Source organism: Aureobasidium subglaciale, assembly GCF_000721755.1.
Source record: "Aureobasidium subglaciale EXF-2481 unplaced genomic scaffold scaffold_6, whole genome shotgun sequence".
Lineage (NCBI taxonomy): Eukaryota > Fungi > Ascomycota > Dothideomycetes > Dothideales > Saccotheciaceae > Aureobasidium > Aureobasidium subglaciale.
The window spans coordinates 938,068-955,313 of NW_013566989.1; the positions used below are offsets into that span (position 1 = coordinate 938,068).

General features: G+C 50.7%; 7 protein-coding genes across 7 annotated transcripts; 3 read left to right on the forward strand and 4 right to left on the reverse strand.

The window, feature by feature from the left end:
- Nucleotides 1-59: 59 nt before the first annotated feature.
- Nucleotides 60-2,291, reverse strand: AUEXF2481DRAFT_28233 (uncharacterized protein; the record flags this gene model as incomplete). The annotated part of the gene is made up of 2 exons (XM_013489904.1): nt 60-2,140; nt 2,276-2,291. The coding sequence occupies 2 exons, from the start codon at nt 2,289-2,291 to the stop codon at nt 60-62; spliced, it is 2,097 nt and encodes a 698-aa protein (XP_013345358.1).
- Nucleotides 2,292-2,676: 385 nt separating this feature from the next.
- AUEXF2481DRAFT_3793 (uncharacterized protein) lies at nt 2,677-3,363 on the forward strand (the record flags this gene model as incomplete). Its single annotated transcript, XM_013489829.1, has 3 exons — nt 2,677-2,682; nt 2,745-3,260; nt 3,316-3,363. The coding sequence occupies 3 exons, from the start codon at nt 2,677-2,679 to the stop codon at nt 3,361-3,363; spliced, it is 570 nt and encodes a 189-aa protein (XP_013345283.1).
- A 559-nt stretch (nt 3,364-3,922) lies between these two features.
- AUEXF2481DRAFT_46567 (uncharacterized protein) lies at nt 3,923-5,761 on the reverse strand (the record flags this gene model as incomplete). Its single annotated transcript, XM_013490007.1, has 2 exons — nt 3,923-4,240; nt 4,271-5,761. 2 exons carry the CDS (start codon nt 5,759-5,761, stop codon nt 3,923-3,925), a joined length of 1,809 nt encoding a protein of 602 aa, XP_013345461.1.
- Nucleotides 5,762-7,004: 1,243 nt separating this feature from the next.
- AUEXF2481DRAFT_106927 (uncharacterized protein) lies at nt 7,005-9,992 on the forward strand. The gene is made up of 2 exons (XM_013490175.1): nt 7,005-7,743; nt 7,792-9,992. The coding sequence occupies exons 1-2, from the start codon at nt 7,143-7,145 to the stop codon at nt 9,540-9,542; spliced, it is 2,352 nt and encodes a 783-aa protein (XP_013345629.1). The 5' UTR covers nt 7,005-7,142; the 3' UTR covers nt 9,543-9,992.
- On the reverse strand, nt 9,859-12,369 carry AUEXF2481DRAFT_63909 (carbohydrate-binding module family 18; the record flags this gene model as incomplete). Its single annotated transcript, XM_013490023.1, has 4 exons — nt 9,859-11,530; nt 11,583-11,879; nt 11,931-12,147; nt 12,195-12,369. 4 exons carry the CDS (start codon nt 12,367-12,369, stop codon nt 9,859-9,861), a joined length of 2,361 nt encoding a protein of 786 aa, XP_013345477.1.
- A 1,274-nt stretch (nt 12,370-13,643) lies between these two features.
- On the forward strand, nt 13,644-15,044 carry AUEXF2481DRAFT_38535 (uncharacterized protein). The gene has a single exon (XM_013489989.1). It carries the CDS (start codon nt 13,945-13,947, stop codon nt 15,025-15,027), a length of 1,083 nt encoding a protein of 360 aa, XP_013345443.1. The 5' UTR covers nt 13,644-13,944; the 3' UTR covers nt 15,028-15,044.
- A 62-nt stretch (nt 15,045-15,106) lies between these two features.
- Nucleotides 15,107-16,918, reverse strand: AUEXF2481DRAFT_3798 (uncharacterized protein; the record flags this gene model as incomplete). The annotated part of the gene is made up of 5 exons (XM_013489830.1): nt 15,107-15,334; nt 15,394-16,140; nt 16,196-16,234; nt 16,299-16,565; nt 16,616-16,918. The coding sequence occupies 5 exons, from the start codon at nt 16,916-16,918 to the stop codon at nt 15,107-15,109; spliced, it is 1,584 nt and encodes a 527-aa protein (XP_013345284.1).
- Between the last annotated feature and the right edge of the window lie 328 nt (nt 16,919-17,246).

Below are 17,246 nucleotides of genomic sequence, written 5' to 3' on the forward strand. Positions count from 1 at the left end.
TCCTCGACCGCATGCTTAACCCATTTAATATGTCCACTCTCTTCGTTTCTTATGTGCACTTAGTTCCATGCATCGAGGTTCTTGAGAACAACTTCATCCTCGCCTCTGGTGAAGAGCTTTCCGATAACAGAAACTCTCTCACCAGCATCTTCCAAAACCTTCTGTGCCTCAGCAGCGTTCTCCTTGCTGACGACAATGACCATGCCAAGGCCGGTGTTCCATGTGCGGGCAAATTCGCGAGACTCGACGTTGCCGGCTTCCTTGAGCCACTTGAGCACTGGGGGGACGGTCCATGCGGAGACATCGACCTCAGCTGCCAGAGTCTTAGGCAGCATTCTGGGGATGTTGTCGTAGAGACCACCACCAGTGATGTGAGCCATGCCCTTAAGGAGATCTTTCTCAACAGCCTTCAAGAGAGACTTGACGTAGATACGAGTAGGGGTCAACAAGCTGGCACCAATGCTGGTGTTAGGTGCCCAAGGAGCCTTGTCGTGGTATGAGAGTCCCTTGGACTCGACGACCTTTCTGACGAGAGAGAAGCCGTTCGAGTGCACACCATCACTGGCAAGTCCAAGAAGGATGTCACCGTCGACCATAGATGCCATATCAGGCAGGATGGTACGTCCACGCTTGAGTGCACCGGTGGCGCAACCACCGGCATCGAACTCGTTGCCCTGGTACATTCCAGGCATCTCAGCAGTCTCTCCACCAACAAGGGCACATCCTGATTCACGACAGCCGGCTGCGACACCCTCGATGAATGACACGGCCTCCTTGATCTCCAGCTTGCTACAAGCGTAGTAGTCCAGGAATGTCAAAGGCTCCGCACCTTGTACGACCAGATCGTTAACGTTCATGGCAACAAGATCAATACCAACAGTGTCGAACTTGTCCATAGCGAAAGCTACCTTCAGCTTAGTACCAATACCGTCAATGGCTTGGATGATGATGGGAGCCTCATCGTAGCCGGCGGCCTTGAGGTCGAGTGCACCACCGAAACCACCGATTTCAGCATCGGCGCCAGGTCTGCGGGTAGACTTGACAGCCTTCTTGATAGCAACAACTAGGTCATTACCGGCATCAATAGAGACACCAGCGTCGGCGTAGGTCATGGCCTTGGGCTTTTCGACATCTCTGGTACAAACAGCACCCTCGTAGGCAGGTTCCAGGAGCTTCCACTCACAGCTGATATTCTCCTTCTTGAACTCACCAATCAAGTGATTGGCGATCTGCTCGAAGTTGTGAGTCGCCAGGGCCAGGATGGTAGGACCAGCACCTGACAGGCAGATACCGAGAAGACCGGGTTGCGATGTAGGGGTGACAGACTTCAGGATTTCAGTCAGGCCGGGGATTAGAGTCTTTCTGTAAGGCTGGTGGATCTTGTCCTGCATGCCATCGTAGATCATGTCAGGGTTGGGAGGGCTCTGACCAAGTGCTGTGGTCAACAGAGCGATTCTCTGGAGGTTGGAAATGACATCGGCCTTGGGGTAGTTGGTGGGAAGAACCGAGCGAGCCTTCGCGGTAGAGACCTCAAAGTCAGGAATGATAGCAATGCACTTGATCTCAGGAGCCCAGTTGAACTTGATGTGTTTGCCAATGTTGATCGGAGGAATGGGAGGAGTAAGCCCAGTGTCGACACCACCAGCGGGGGCAGGGAGGACCTCACTCAGAGGAATCTCCTTGCGCTTCATGTCCTCCTCATCCAGATCCTTGAGGTAAGAGCCGACGAAGCCACCGAACAGAGCAGCAGCAACGTTGTCAGGGTGTCTCTCGATCATCAGGCAGAAGTCGAGCATGCGGTCTTTGGACAAGTCAAGGCCACCAACTTCGCTACCGAGCATAACACCAGCAACAACAGCAGCTCCAGAAGAACCAAGACCACGGCCAAGAGGGATGGGGTTAATGATGTGAACGTGAGTCTCTGAAGGGAAAGCATGCTGGTTGTGGCATCGCAAGACGTAGAGAGCAGTCTGAGTGATCAGGTTGCGATCAGCAACGAGATCAACACTCTCCTTGCCGAGACCTTCATAGGTGATCTTGCAGTTAGACTGGTACTCTGAAGACTTCTTGGAAGAGTCTACAGTAACACGCAGCTCGAGCCAGACAGAAAGGGCCAGACCAATGACATCAAATCCAGGGCCTGGTCAAAGAAGTCAATTGACGAGCGGATGAATGTTTTGCAATTGGTAAGAGATACCAATGTTAGCCGAAGAGCACGGCACCTCTGTGGAAAATTAGTCTTGATCGTGGGGCATATATGAAGGCACCTCCGTACTGATTGAGAAGGACATGTTGGGCAATGTAGGTCGTCAATGCGCGTTTCGACCTGATGTAAACAAAAAAAATGAGGTCGCGCAAAGACTGTGTCTGAATTGACAGAGTTTGACACGCGGTATGCAAGTATTCAGCGATAGCGGAAGCTCACTGTCGCGAAGGAGTCACCTTGATAATTTCTTCACTTTCACAGGACCCCGCGTTCGGCGGCCGGGAGTCCCGCGTCTTGGCAAGTAGCGGACGCCAAGCACAACGACCACATCATACGTAGGCGGGCAGCGACGCGCGCATCCACCTTGGTCAAGCAATTGATCGCTCTCTAGCTATTCCAATCAATCCTCTTCCCAAAAATTTATTCCTTCTCTCACCCGACAGTCTCACTGCTGTCACACATATCTCATCATGCCTGTATGAAGCACAGATGTCCATGAAACCTCCAAGCAACCCCCTGCTGACAGCTAGCGCGGCAGGCATACCACTCAGTCTTCCTTGATGAGCCGAATCAGCAAGTCATTGGCAACTTTGCCTTGTTGCCTCTCCGTACTAGAACGCGTGGTCCCGCTATGCAACTTCCCGCTCTATCCGGCGACGTCACAGAACTCAGCATCGATGCCTCACACGAAAGCTACGATCCGCTAGACGAGACGCTGGCTTTGTTCCGTGCGAACACCTTCTTCCGCAACTTCGAGATCAAGGGTCCCGCCGACCGTGTCCTCATCTACGGCATTCTGTTTGTCAGTGAAGTTATCTCAAAGATCAAGCCTCAGATGCCGAGAAGAGAGGCCGAGAAGGCCGTTATGAACCTCGCTCTGGACACAAACTTTGCCATCCCTGGCGATGCTACCTTCCCTCTCAACCAAGCCTTTGAGCCTCCGCGAGACAGACAAGAAGCCGAAGTCTTGAGACAGTACATCAGCCAAATGAGACAGGAGCTGGCCAACAGATTGTTGAACAGGATATACGCCGACGGAGATGCTCCTAGCAAGGTGAGAACTGCTGTCAGCTCAAGTGTCACAGGAGATACTAACTCAGTCTTTGCAGTGGTGGTTGAGTTTCACCAAGAGAAAGTTCATGGGCAAGGCCCTCTAAGCTATCCATCGAGTCGGAAGGCGCCACGCAGCAGTCTTCAGTCTCAATTCCCTTTGGCTCTCCCCGATGTCAATCACTTGCCGAGGAACATACGCATGCGCATTCTACTATATGGATGCCAATAGCACCGGTCTTAGCGGCAACACAACGCGCGACCTTGTCTACCTGGTGTCTGGGAACGCCATAACATTGTCAATAGGAGACAGAAGTATCAAGAGTTATGCAAGCATTCACTTTCTATTCCAAATCAACATATGAGTACTGGTCGAGCTATACAATTATCAGCACGTCGCAAGAATTTTCCAGATTGACAAGACTACCGGTTCACTCCACACTTTGAACCACAGGCACCACTTAGGCATTGGAACAGAACCGAGGTAAGTTGATCGACGTTAATGAGGCTATCAGATTTCGCAGGATTTCAGATTCCTCTTTAAGAAGGACTCGGAGTATTCGGTCAAGTACAACTACGCACATGCCTGCTACCATTGTTATCAACTACAACCCATCTCTCGACAACCACAGTATCGCCGCCCTCCGGTGTCGTCACATTCTTCAATTACTCGTAGATGTATTGTACCTGGCAGTTTTCACTTTGACTCTTAGCAGTGTCAGCAACGGCAGTCGAGTTCTCCTCGGCTGCTACGCTTGAAGTGGAAGATACTCTGGTCGCGGTTGAGAAAGTTGTCGCAGAAGCAGATGCCAATGAAACAAGGGACAAAGAGTAAAGTTGGGTCGAGTGTGCTACTTTGGCGATCTTGGCGCTCGAGATAGACGCAGAGATGGCAGTGGATGAAATGACAACAGGACTGGAGATTGGAATTTTTGATGGTGCAGTGGAAGATGAGGTGCTGATGGCAGCAGTGTTGGCCACAATCTTAGACGCCACAACAGTGCCCGAAGCCACGGCGCTGGAAGATACCACGGATGAAGACGAAGCGTTTGCGGCATCTCCGACGCTTATACAAGCAAAAGAGATCTGCTTAGTGGTCGAGGAAGGCAGACCGCCGTATGCACCGGCAGGTTGATCGAGTCTCCAAGTCATGTTGACGTAGGGCCAGCAGATACGCCCGTCAGTCATGGTCACCATATCGCCAGCGACATAGGTATCCATTGACTTGACCGGTGCACCGATCTTCTCGCCTTTGTTGACGAGCTGAAAGTACGATCCGCTGTACTCGCCTTGGCAGCCCATAGCAATGAAGTCGCATTGGGGCTCGTCGATCTGCTCCCAGGTCACCAGAGCATTTGCGCCGTCGAAAGTGGCGACGTGGGCATTGGAGCAGTCGGCTGTGCCAGTAGTGATCCAATTGACTTGCGAGTCGCCGTCTTTGGCACCCACGATGGAAGAAGCTTGTTCGCCGTCCATGGTCTGCTTGTCCGAGAAAGTTGCGATGGCAACGTTGCGACCATTTGTTCTGTTCGCAGAGGCGACATATCCCTTGCCCATCCAGCTGTTCTCGTATAAATCAACGGCACCACGGGATACCCAGGAGAAGATGTAGGAGTCTTCGTCCTGATAGCGAGCGAGATTGCTGTAAGAACCGGACATGCCACCCATGGACTCGCCGCCAGCACCGTTGGTCGTGTTCTCGTTCGAGATCTTGGTACCAGAAAGATCCATGCCGCGATTGTTGGTGTTGAGCCAAATGTCGCCCTGATCTTCTGCGCAGATACTGGCGAAGGGAGCGGCATCGGCAGCTTCGAAAGCAATTCCAGTATTGTGCGAACAACCCCAGGCGCTGGACTCAGGAAGAGCATCGAGCGATCCGTTAGTTGACACATATTGGACCGAATCGCCAAAGTGACCTTCAGCCCAACCGCTGTAATCGGTAACGACAAAGTAAGCGCCGTATATGCCAGCCTTCTCAGAGTAGACAAGATCGCCATTGAGATCGGGAGAAGCAGAAAGACCGTCACTCTCATGAACACCAGGTCCACCGAGGAAAGTCTTGAAGGTCTGCTCCCCCTCAGTATATCTGTACAGAACAGGTACAGGAGTGCTATCGGCAGGAGCGTTAGTGGTCCCAGACGGAAGAGCCTCGTTGGTCAACAGTGCAAATCCATCATTGTGGGCAACGAGTCCACCTGCTTCTTTACCACCCTTGACGGTCACTGCAATGCCGACCGCCGCGAACGTCTTGGGATCCACGCGTTGGACATGGACATCGGTCTCGCTGTCGTCGAGGTACGCGAGGAAAGCACGAGTGCCGTCAGGAGAGAGTGCAAAGGGGGTTCTGCGATGGTGAGGCAGATCTGTCCAGTAAGCTGCCTTGACAGGATTGAAGCTGTAGTCGAGATCAAGCGAGTTGACGTAGTTCTTCAAAGAGGCGTCATTCAGACCAGCGGCCGCAGCAAGCGAAGTGGCGAAGGAAAGAATGATTGGCAGAGAAAGCATGATTGGTCTAATGAATGGACGAAAGGTACCAGCCCTTTCTTGGAGAAGGTGGAATTTACGATTGAAAGAGACGTGATGGACACCTTCGATAGGCCAGGCGAGTGTGAGATCTTTTATGTATCATGCGCGACATGTCGTGATCGCTTGTTTTGAGCAGCAATGGAAGCCACTCCCTTGCCCTAATTTTGCGTCCTCGTATCTGAGTAACAGATTTTAGGGTTGTATACAGAAAGCAAGCATAGGTGGCAGATCATAAAGGCAAGGTACATTGCTGCAAGATTTGGCTATATTATAGGGCAGTCCCGTCGGAGTTTCGTGTTAGGTCCTCCAGGATTGTGCCTACGTTGATACTTGCGATAGGAGAGATGTTTAGTCGTAAGAGTGTATGAAGTAGGTTTACGGCGCACAGAAACGACCTTCGATGGCCAGCTCTTGGTGGGTCTTTGGCAGATGACTTTGAATTAGCAAAGCAGCTTTGCAAGTATGCAGGCCCTGACGGACAAGTGTGAATAGTTAAGGTAAGGATGTCCCGGGGTATTGGCATTAGTCGTCAAGCCGCTTGTTTGTCAGAGATAAATGCGTCCCTCTCTGCCGAGATTGTTTCACGTATGCTTCAGCTTTCGGCTCGAGACGTGGGTTCGGAAAAGAACATCTTGGCGGACCTAGATCGAGCGCATGGTAATGGTTCATATGTGCAACCCCAAAATATGTGGTCTTGACCTACATCACGCGACAAGCTTTATCGAGTGTTCAGACACAAAACAGGCAGACTGAGGCAGTCAATAACAACAAGGCAGCTCGCCCACACCTCGGCGAGTCGGTGGCACGCTCGGTCCGGGTTGCCGTTTTGTCTCCCCCTCCCAGATTGCGCCTCCTTCCATTTCTCCATCAATTGAAAGCGATGCAAAGTGATCAGAAGGACTCCGCCGCAACATATTACGGCCGCAGTCCATGAGATGCATCAATATCGAATGCCTGATCCTCTGGGGCTTGTCTTGAAATAACAAAAGATCAAGCTCAGCCCCCGCCAAAACGGGTGACTTTGAGAGTCGACATGGTGCTTGAGCAGTCCAAGCCTCGGAAGAAGTCACGCTAGAAATTTTGTAGAAGCGACTTCATACCTGAAAGAGTAAGATCAACGTGCATCTTCTTTTGTCCATATCTTCGGCCTAGACACAGCCGCTTCCTTCAAGTTTGGTATGTAGACATTTAATAGGTCGAAACAGTGTTCGAGTAGAGTCATGCGGCACTCTCAGAATCCTTTGGTCTGCCTGAGCTGAGCAACGGTGGGGTCGTAACGACCATCTACCTTATATAACCATGCATCTCTCCCATACTTTCACATCATCTCAAATTTGCCCCACTGCATCTTAACATCATTATGGGAAGACTTACAAGGGCCTTCTCCCGGACTGGACAATCGAGCAAAGAGAAAGAAGCACTGGACGCCAAGGTGGACAGTCCTGAGAAGAGTCCGTCGCCACCTCCGCCAACCTACAAGGAAGCAAAGGAAGACGAATGGAACGCCAAAAACCCTCCCCACATCGTCAATGGATTTGCTGAACTCGACTTGGGCTCAGATGGTCCAGATGTGCCACAGCCCAGAGACTGCGAAGCACATCTAAAATTGCTTGAGTGCTTCTACCGTTTGAAGCAAAGGATTGCTAGGACCGAAGGACTGTTTGGCATATCTATCAACATCGTGAAGGATCTCGATGAGGTCGTACCACAAGCAAAGACCCAAGTCGAAAACAAGAACAACGAGATATCAACACTGCTTGCCGAGAAGCGATGGCAAGTCTACGTCTCTCGTGCAGTGCAACGCTTTTCGGCATGGAGGAACACTATCGAGGCTGAAGCTGGTTACTATACGCTGTCTCAAGCGACCTCTTTGAAAGGTCATCGATTGGCGCGTCTAGTAGATCCTTTCCACGAGAACACAGATGCATTGTGCTTCGACCACAGCAACCTCATACCCATCGGTAAGTCATACGGTCTTTGGTGCAATTCACTTGCTGATATATGGCTAGACATCCTGATGGTCTGGCATTCGTATATGCTGAATCCTAGAGCATATCTGGAAGACTGCGCACGCGAAGGCCGCATGAAGATGTGGCACACGCCATTTCCATCAAGGACTGTGGCCGAATATATTGATCCTTCAACATACTATTACGAGGTTGGCGACGCCGTAACGAGCGAGTTCGAGGAGCAAACCGGACTTCACTGGGACAACCTGGATGATCCCAACGAGACGATCATCAAGTGTCCTCATTGCCTGGCCTCGAACACGACTATCTGGACCAGGTGTGGGGAAGTTACTCAGAAGGCAAGAGAACGCGGGTCGACCAGGGGAAATGCTCCCATTCTTGGAGCCGTTCAAGATCAACTCGGTGCCTCCCAAGGATACGCTGACAAGGACTTTGCCTTGGATTGTCACCAATGTGGTATGCAGATCAATCACGACTCCCTTTGTGTTGGAAAGCTCCGAGAAGATCTGAAGAAGCTTCTGCAAGATGATGTTATATTGCCTGGCAACCTTCTAGGCAGGGAGGGGCTACCAACGAAAGTCGGACTGATTTCCGACAGCACAGGCTGGGCATATTTCTCGTTCCCAAGCAGGCTGATGAGGCTTGGTCTGGCAAGACAAATCCTGGATCTCAAAAGCTGCGACTTGAAGATGCTCAGTGTTCGAGAAGTTGTCGAGGAGTATCTTTCCAACAGACAAGCGGTCAAAGAAGCCAAATGGATAGGAACGACCTCCAAACCGTACCCTGACGAGTCGTTGGCTATCCGTCGCATGATGTCGAGATATTGGGAGAACTCGTCTCCTTTCGCCATCGACCTTGTTGGTGCCGTGACACGCCAGGGCTCTTTTATCGAGAAGATGCATACTATTGACTGGCTCCACTCTCCTGCGCTTTCTCACACGATCCCTCGTTTGATCCTCAAATACACACGATTCATCGGCATCATCGCAAAGTACAGTAAGATGGCCGTACCAACCCTCGATGTAGACTTGGCATGGCACACCCACCAGCTCAACCCATCCCAATATCTCCAATACACCGTTGCGAAGAGCAGAACATTCATCGACCACGACGACAAAGTGGTAGAAGCAAAACTCACAGACGCTTTTGCAGAGACCAGTAAGATGTACCAGAGACTATACGGAGAGCCATACTCGGAATGCACATGCTGGTACTGTGAAGCCGTACGAGAAGCAAACACTTCAACCGCATCACGCCTCTTCCGCAGCAACAACGCAACAGCAGCAGACAACCTCCACGACGTCCCCTCGGACCCTAAGAAATCCGTCCACATCTCCACCCACAACGCCGTGCGTCCAACAGGCGACAAAAGGTACGACGAAGGCGTCACAAGACGTCTAGCCGAGCTGGAAAAAGCATACGCCAAAGCCTGCTCACGCGCAGACAAAAAGGGCAAAACTCGCCCGAAGCGAGACGACTATTATTACTCTGATGCTTATGGATATCCGGTGTATATGCCTGCTTATGCGCCGTATATGGGTGCTATGCCGTATACACCCATGGTGTATCCTGTTTACCCGGGGTGTATGGCTCTGGGGGTTGGTGCGGCTGGCAATTGCTGTGCTGGGACTTGTGGGGCAGGTGCAGCGGCTGGGTCTTGTGGTGCTATGGGTGGATGTGGTGGAGCGGGTGGTGTTGCTGGTTGTGGAGGTGGAGGGGGTGGAGGTGGTTGCGGAGGAGGAGGAGGCGGCGGCGGCGGCGGCTGTGGAGGAGGCGGCGGTGGGTGTTAGATCGAGATGGCGCTGATTTCACGATTTTATGATTTTGGTGTGGGTGTTCCTATACCATATCAATTGTGCGATTTTATACCTTTACTCCAGATCTTCTGTGACTTTGTCATCTCACTACAACATTCCTCATCTGACCTAGAACAAGACAAAAACAACCATGTTACATCAGCATCAGGTCCGTAAGTCCATACTGCCTACAATATAGATGATATAGATGCGCAATGATATGGCAAACCACAATTACTCATCAAAACTACGTAGAAAACCAAAAACCGCTTTCGCATACCTTCTTAACCTCGATTGCTCTTCGTTCTCCTCAAGAAACCTGCACAAATTGTCCGATACCAGGTACGCCATCCACAACCACATAGATCACATACGGACCCGGGGGCGCAAGATTACTAGACGGCGGCATAGTAACCGTAACACTCTGTCCTTGCACCCCGTCCTTCCATCCCTGAGTGTCCAAGAATAACATTCTATGACTCATATGCACCGAATGTGTTACGAAGCCTCCATGATATAATGCCACTTTGACGTTCTTTGCGCCAGTAGGGACGGAGAAGTCGATGGTGAAGGTTTGAGAATTCGCTTGTAAGGTCTTGGATGAGAGAGCGACGTCGGTGGGACGCTTCTTTGCGTTATCGCCAGAGAGATAGGGAGGGGTGTAGATCTCGACTCTGAACTCTGTGACGTAGGGATCTTGAGTTGTAGGTTTAAGAATTGGCTGTTCGACTGGATTGGATCCTGCAATCATCAATGTACCATCAAGAAGCAGTAAAGCTACTGAATGGTACAAACGAGGGATCGTAGACGAAGGACCGGTGGTCCAACGTTGACCGAGCGGTTTAGCAGGATCATAGATGAGGACTTCGAGGGTAGGATCACGAGCGAGGCCGAAGCCTTGGGCTCCTTCGTTTGCACCGTTGACCCAGACGACGGTACCGTCAGGGAGGAGGGTCCCTTCAACCATACCGCGGCCTTGAGGCATGGAGTCCATTTCCCACTTTGCGGTCGTGGAGAGTGGTTGGATGCGGCCACAGCTGGGATCCGTCGGGGAAGTGATATCTTGGTATGCGCCGCCGCCGCAAATTACGATGTCGGGATTCCAGTCATTTGAGGAGGACAGAGGTAGCAAAACGGAGCCTCCGGTGTTCGGATAAGTACGATAATCTCCAGGTAGATCCGCAAAGGTTCGTACGGTGGTGTTTGTATCTATGTTGAAGAGCTCGGATGACTTGGAAACGAAAACGAAGAGAGAACCATCCTTGAGCTGGTGCATGAATGGATACATATAGTAAGGTTGGTTCTTGGCTAGGATCTCCATTGGAATGGAGACACCAGAAGACTTTCCGTTCCTGTCCAGAATCTCGTATGTCGGATTGTTATTGGTGGGGATGGTAGGATCAAGTCCATTCAACGATCCGGAAGCGACGAAGAGTCTACCATCAGGCATAGTCTGTACCGATGCGTACCATCTCTTGGTGTTGAGCTTATTGCCCGGCTCCTTCCAGTCTTGGCCATCCAGAGAAGCGTCAGATGACGAACGCGAGAGGTATCTAATACCATCGAAGCCGTCCCCGACCGTGGTGTCAATAAAGTCCAATGGGCCGTTGCCACCCAAGGACATGAAGTCGCCATTCGGTAGGAATGAGCCACCAGCACAAAAGGCATTAGTCTTGTACGCCAGAGCGGTGTATTTGTTAGTGACGGGATCATATTCGGTCGAGTACGCATATTGGCCATTGGGAAGTTTGATGTTAGTGTAGTTCTCAACCTTGTCAAGGAAGACGACTTTGCCGTTAGGGAGAAGACCAGCATGCATGGCAGGAGCACCGGACTCGCCAACGACGTTGAGAGATCCTGGGTTGGCATTGACTGGCGCAGGGCTTGGTCCTGGAGGTGCAACCACAGCGCCGTTCAAGCAGGGGCCACTTTGACATCCATCACCACAGTGAGCTGTACTATTTCCACAGTATCCGTACATCCTAAGTCGGGACATTAGCTTTCCGGAACACACGCGAAAACCGTGTTACATACGAGCAACAAGCTCCTTGAGCCCAATCGCCACAGATCGTGTTCTCGTAGGTGGCACCACAAGTTCCGTCCTTGGTGACAGTTCCGGTCGGGGCACTGCCAGCTGAAGATGACGCCGCAGAGATGACAGGCTCGCCGGTAGTACTCGATGGGGCTGCCGTCTCCACATCAGAAGGCGAAACCGATGTCACTGCTGCAGAAGTTTGGGCAGCGCTTGTAGGCGATGCATCCTTGCAGCCAGAGATACATCCGTTTACGACCAAGCAATGGCCATCAGTATTACCACAGTATCCGTATGAGCTGACGGGGGATGTCAGAAAGATGCTTGTGTGAAATTGAGATATGACTTACGAGCAGCAACCGCCATAAGCGCCCTTGGCATCACACAATGCATTGGCAAAATCAGGACCGCATCTGCCATCATCACGAGGGGCAGCACCAGAAGCCGATGGTGCTGCTCTATCGACAGTCGTGCCTGTATTAGAAGGTACTGCAACGGCCGAACTTGCAGAGCAACCTGATGAGCAACCACTTCCACAATGAGCTGGAGAACTTCCACACCATCCTGCTTGCTATCAGTTGCATTTCCGATGAACGCGAATAGAAGAGTCTGACCATATGATGAACAGCAAGTACCGTCATATACTTTGCTATCAGGATTGCACAAGAGATTGCCGTTGTTTGGACCGCATTTACCGTCTTCTGAGTATTGAGGCCCTCTAGCTTTGTGCTTGAACAATCCTTCGATTAGGTCGAAAACATTCCTCTTGCCATGGTCTTGGAAGGACATTGGCCATGTATGTTTCACAGCAGTACACCTATGATTGTCAGCTATGGAATTCTCACACAGTTGGATAAATTAGCATACGTATTGTCCAATTGACAAAATTGCCCTTTGAGACATCCGCTGAACTCGAGATTCTCACTGTCGCATGTCGGCTGGACTTTTGGAAAGTAGATATTGGCGAAGGATGTGCTGGCGCTAAGGCCAAGCAACAAAATAGATTGCTTCATGGCTGTTTTGATGGATCGATTGAACCAGGCGCGATCCAGTATCCTTCTTGGTTGCACTGGAAGACGAGAGGCTATGTTTCGCCGAGAAGTATTGTTGTACGTCAATAGCTTGTTGGAGAATGACAAGAGCGCAACAATAAGGCCTATTGATTGTCAAAACGAATGAAAATTATAGCGAGTGGGACAAGAGTCACAAGATAGTGACAGCTCGTAGAGAAAGACAACAGGGAGGGAAGGAAGGAAGGAAGGAAGGAGGAATAAGAGGGAAGAGGTCGTTCGACGCTGTTTATATCACCATGTACCTTTCACCACGGAAACAGTCCACCAGTTACCTGAGACTTGGAAGCGACGCCACATCTGCAGGACAGCACACACGCATGCACCTATAAATTTCCAAACTTAGCAATAAAGGTCGACCATCCAGCCGGCCGCTCGCAGGCGCTGCTAGGCTGTTTGATCACAGCGGGAGCAGGTGCCTTCACGATTCTGGGGCAGATCTTTTTTTCGGACACCTTGGCTGCCGCTATCCGTGTTTCTTGTAACCGCATACTTGACTTCAATTCGAAAGAAGATCAGAATCGATATAATCATCTGCAGCGATGCCCACGAGACCCCCTCGCGACATGGCTTCGTGGCAACAATGCTCTCGTAGTCCTTGCGCTTCACATATGGTCAACTGATACCTTGCAGTAAACTCGCATGGGGGAATACGAGCGTGGCCATGCGGGCCAATTGGTTGCGGTTACACGAAGCATCCTTTGGTTTCATCTTCACCAGTCGGGGAGTTTCAAAGGCGCTTAGAGAAAAGCTTGGTCAAAGCTTGTACTTGTGCTGTTGGTGTTTTAGCCCACGCGGCGACATGCAAGTCTGTGGCGAATGACCTTTCGAGTAAATCCATTAATGTAGGTGGGACGCGAGGGAAGGCAGGTCCAATATCCTTTGTCTGGTTTGAAAGCAGTCGCGTTGAGTGAGGTCGCGATGGCAGCTGTGAGGGGCTGGGTCTTTTTGGCGGAGAAACGGAAAGAGAAGTGACATCACCGACATATCTACATCTGCCATCTCCTGCCTCGGGAAAGCAGTGCTGCACACTCAATGGCGATTGCTATTCAGACCCATGGCTGAATGCATATCCTATGGCTTTCTAGACCTTTCCACGACCTCACAAATACAGAGGTGACAATTTATCATATCTGTCAGATTAGTCAATGCTTCACCTGGTCTCGAGATTACCCAGTACAATCAAAACCGACCATAGAAAGAGACAAAATCGCACAACTGTCATCTTACTCTCCCGAATCATACAACTCTATAGCCACTTTCAAACAACTCAGGTCATTTCTAGACTTCGACCATGGAGCACGAATATTTCTCATCCAACCCCCGGCCAAAAGTGCTTCAAAAACACTCCACCTTGGCTCGCGAATTCATCTCCCACCATGCATCCGAAAACCGTCGAGTCGTCCTCGTCACCTCCGGCGGCACAACCGTACCGCTAGAAAACCAAATGGTCCGTTTCGTCGACAACTTCTCCGCCGGAACCCGTGGCGCGACTTCCGCAGAATACTTTCTCGATGCCGGATATGCTGTTATTTTCCTGCATCGCCAATTCTCTCTCCTGCCGTATTCGAGACATTATTCGCATAACGTGAATTGTTTCTTGGATTTTATGACGGAGAGCGATAAAGGAGAAGTTGTGGTAGGGGAAGAGTATCAAGATGAGATGGTGGAGGTGTTGAGAAAGTACAAGGATGCGAGGAGGACTAACAAATTGCTTCTCATCCCTTTCGTCACGGTGAATGATTATCTTTGGGCACTGAGAGAGATTGCAATTCTGATGCAGCCGCTGGGTGGAAACGCACTCTTCTATCTTGCAGCTGCGGTGTCAGACTTTTTTATTCCCACTGATCGGATGGTGGAACACAAGATCCAGTCTTCAGAGGACTTTAACAAGGATAATCAGGAAGGTGGTGATGGGGCCAAGACACCTGCTGCAAGGATTGAAGGTCAACGTTTGGTCATCGGTCTGGAGCCAGTGCCGAAATTCCTCAAGACTCTGGTTGACGGATGGGCTCCTGATGGCATGATCGTCAGTTTCAAACTCGAGACTGATCCGGCAATCTTGGTCAAAAAGGCCGAGTATGCGCTAAACAAATATTCGCATCATCTGGTCATTGGAAATTTGCTTTCGACACGCAAGTGGGAGGTTGTATTTGTGTCTGTGTCAGGAGGGCAACAATGGGTCCGCGTGCCCAGGAGCAAACGCACACCCAGTCTTTCCGGAAAGGTTGAGCATGTCGGTCTGGCTTCTGGCGGTGGAGCTGAGCAAGACGCAGAAGCCGTGACGGGTCAACCTGCTGTAGAGATCGAGTCGCTGATCATTCCCGCCGTTGCAAAGATGCACGCGGCACACATGTCTAGAAGGAAGTCGAAGTAGAGAAAGTACAACAAGGCATATAGATCGTTATGATATCCTATCACATACCATAATGATGATTTCATCCCTCGTCTACTCATCATAAGATAATACGCCACTGTGCAGTACGATGACGCATCCTAGCACCAAAGATACTAAGCGGAATAGCAAACAGCAGGACACCGACAGCGATGGCAGCCTGCTCACCAAAGCATTCTGCGTACCCAACCTTACTGACCCAAGGTACAATAGCATACAAGAAGCCAAAAGCCGCAACGTTCTTCAAGCCATTGATGATCAACAGCGCATCCGGCGCAATAGGAAGATACTACACGTCGGGTTAGCTCCTCATCTTCATTCAGCAAAAGAGCCAGAAGCAAAACTTACACAATCGGAGATATAAGTCATAGTAATGCACGGAATAGTAGTCAACCCCATCGCCACCATCCCATACCCAAAGAACATAGCAGTCCAGTGCAATTTATCTTGCACACCATACCCAAAGGCCAAACAACCCGCCGGCACCATAATAGCCGGGAAGACTAGCATCGTCAATCTTGACTCCGGTTGAAAGACGCCGCCATCTTTCCTAGCGCGCCAGTCAGAGTACCAATCCACCAGGGGGCCTCCCACGAGTGCACCACAGATGTTGCCGAGTAAGCCGGGGATGTTGATGAGGCCATTTACAGCAGGGGACCAGGAGTAAGGTGGAGCTTGAAGGACAAAGGAGTTGAGAATGTTGATGCCGACCACCCAGGCGAGTGCAAATGCAGTTGCGAGGGTTGAGAAGATGACTTCCGGGTATACTATCAATGGCCAAGGGCGAAGGAAGAGTTCAAACAGAGACAGATCTTTAGGTAGCGGGGACCAGAGTTTGAGTTGTTGTGACCATGGTTTCTTGGGTACTGTATCTATGGGTGTAGTGTCCGAGGTCTCGGAGGGACGATGGACAGGTTGTTGTTCCGAGTTTGAGATTGTCTTTTCGAGGGTTTTTGTATCACTGGCTGATCTCGAAGTCTCAAGGGGTTCGACAAATCCATGGCCAGAGCGATCATATCTGGTCTCAGGGCAGAGGAAGACCACGACAAGAAAGTTTACGCCCACGAAGATGGCTGCGATGATTTTGTGCCAGCGCTGCGAGACGTCAGTTAACATGTCAATAACCATATCGCTGTAGATAGTTACATACCCAGCTCAAGTCTTGTACTACAAATCCACAGATCAAGGGCTAGTGATTGTATGGTCAGCATTGCTACAACGTCGTAAGGATACTCATCGCAGTCAATACTCACACCTAAGGTGTTACCAGCCGAGATGCTATTCACGTACCAGCTCATCTTACTAGCACGTTCATGTAAAAAGTATAGATCATTGACCATAGATGCAGCAACGGCTTCAGAGGCGCTGCCACCAAAAGCACCAATGATATTGGACCAAAGCAGACTTTCAAAAGTTTGTGCTGTGGCACCCCAGATATAACAAACGCACAGCAGGAGTGTGGTGAAGACAAAGATGGGTCGCTTGCCATAGTAATTTGCCAAAGGTACCCAGAGGAAGTTCTACCCGGATATCAGTACATACGGATTGCAGCTATTGAGATGCGACATACGAAAAGTCCAAACACGAGGACCGGCCAAAGCAGCAGCTCACTAGTTTGATGCTGAGACTTGCCAAACTCCAGACTCAAGATATAGAAGGCCGGAGCCAGACCACCAATGGCGTAGTTGGAGAGGAAGGAGAAAGCGCAGACACTACCAAAGGCTACGTGCTTTCGCCAGAGAGGCCACCGAAGCGGATCGTTGGGGTCGGTGAGCGAAGGAGCAGGATAGAGGATAACAGCAGTATCTTTGTCGTTGTGAAGACGCACATTGCCCTCGGACTCGTCGAGCTCTTTCAATGAGTGTAGACGCATCTTGACAGTATTTCAAAAGCCGTGAGAGACCCAGGAACCTGACCAGGCCGGTATAGAAGGAGTTGCAGAAGACGGTGCGGTAGAGGTAACAGGCTGACCATCCAAGGACATTCGGGGCATGGCAGTCATCTCTTATATCATCTTCCAATGGCTTTCTGAGTTGTACTACCGCAGAGAAACAACAAGGCGGGACAAGAAGAGTGGATGCTAAGCAGTAAAGATATATTCCGAGACCAGAGGTAAGCAATGGGAAACACAAGACCCTGTGGTGCTACCGCTGAGAAGTCATATTGTCCGGAGCTTGATGATCCATGGTGGATCCCTCTTT

What these genes read in the sequence shown, in the direction of transcription:
- AUEXF2481DRAFT_106927 (XM_013490175.1), top strand. Translation starts at nt 7,143, where the DNA reads ATGGGAAGACTTACAAGGGCCTTCTCCCGGACTGGACAATCGAGCAAA. An exon ending in CAGCAACCTCATACCCATCG is followed by an intron (nt 7,744 to 7,791) that starts GTAAGTCATACG and finishes ATATATGGCTAG; the next exon opens with ACATCCTGATGGTCTGGCAT.
- AUEXF2481DRAFT_38535 (XM_013489989.1), top strand. Translation starts at nt 13,945, where the DNA reads ATGGAGCACGAATATTTCTCATCCAACCCCCGGCCAAAAGTGCTTCAA.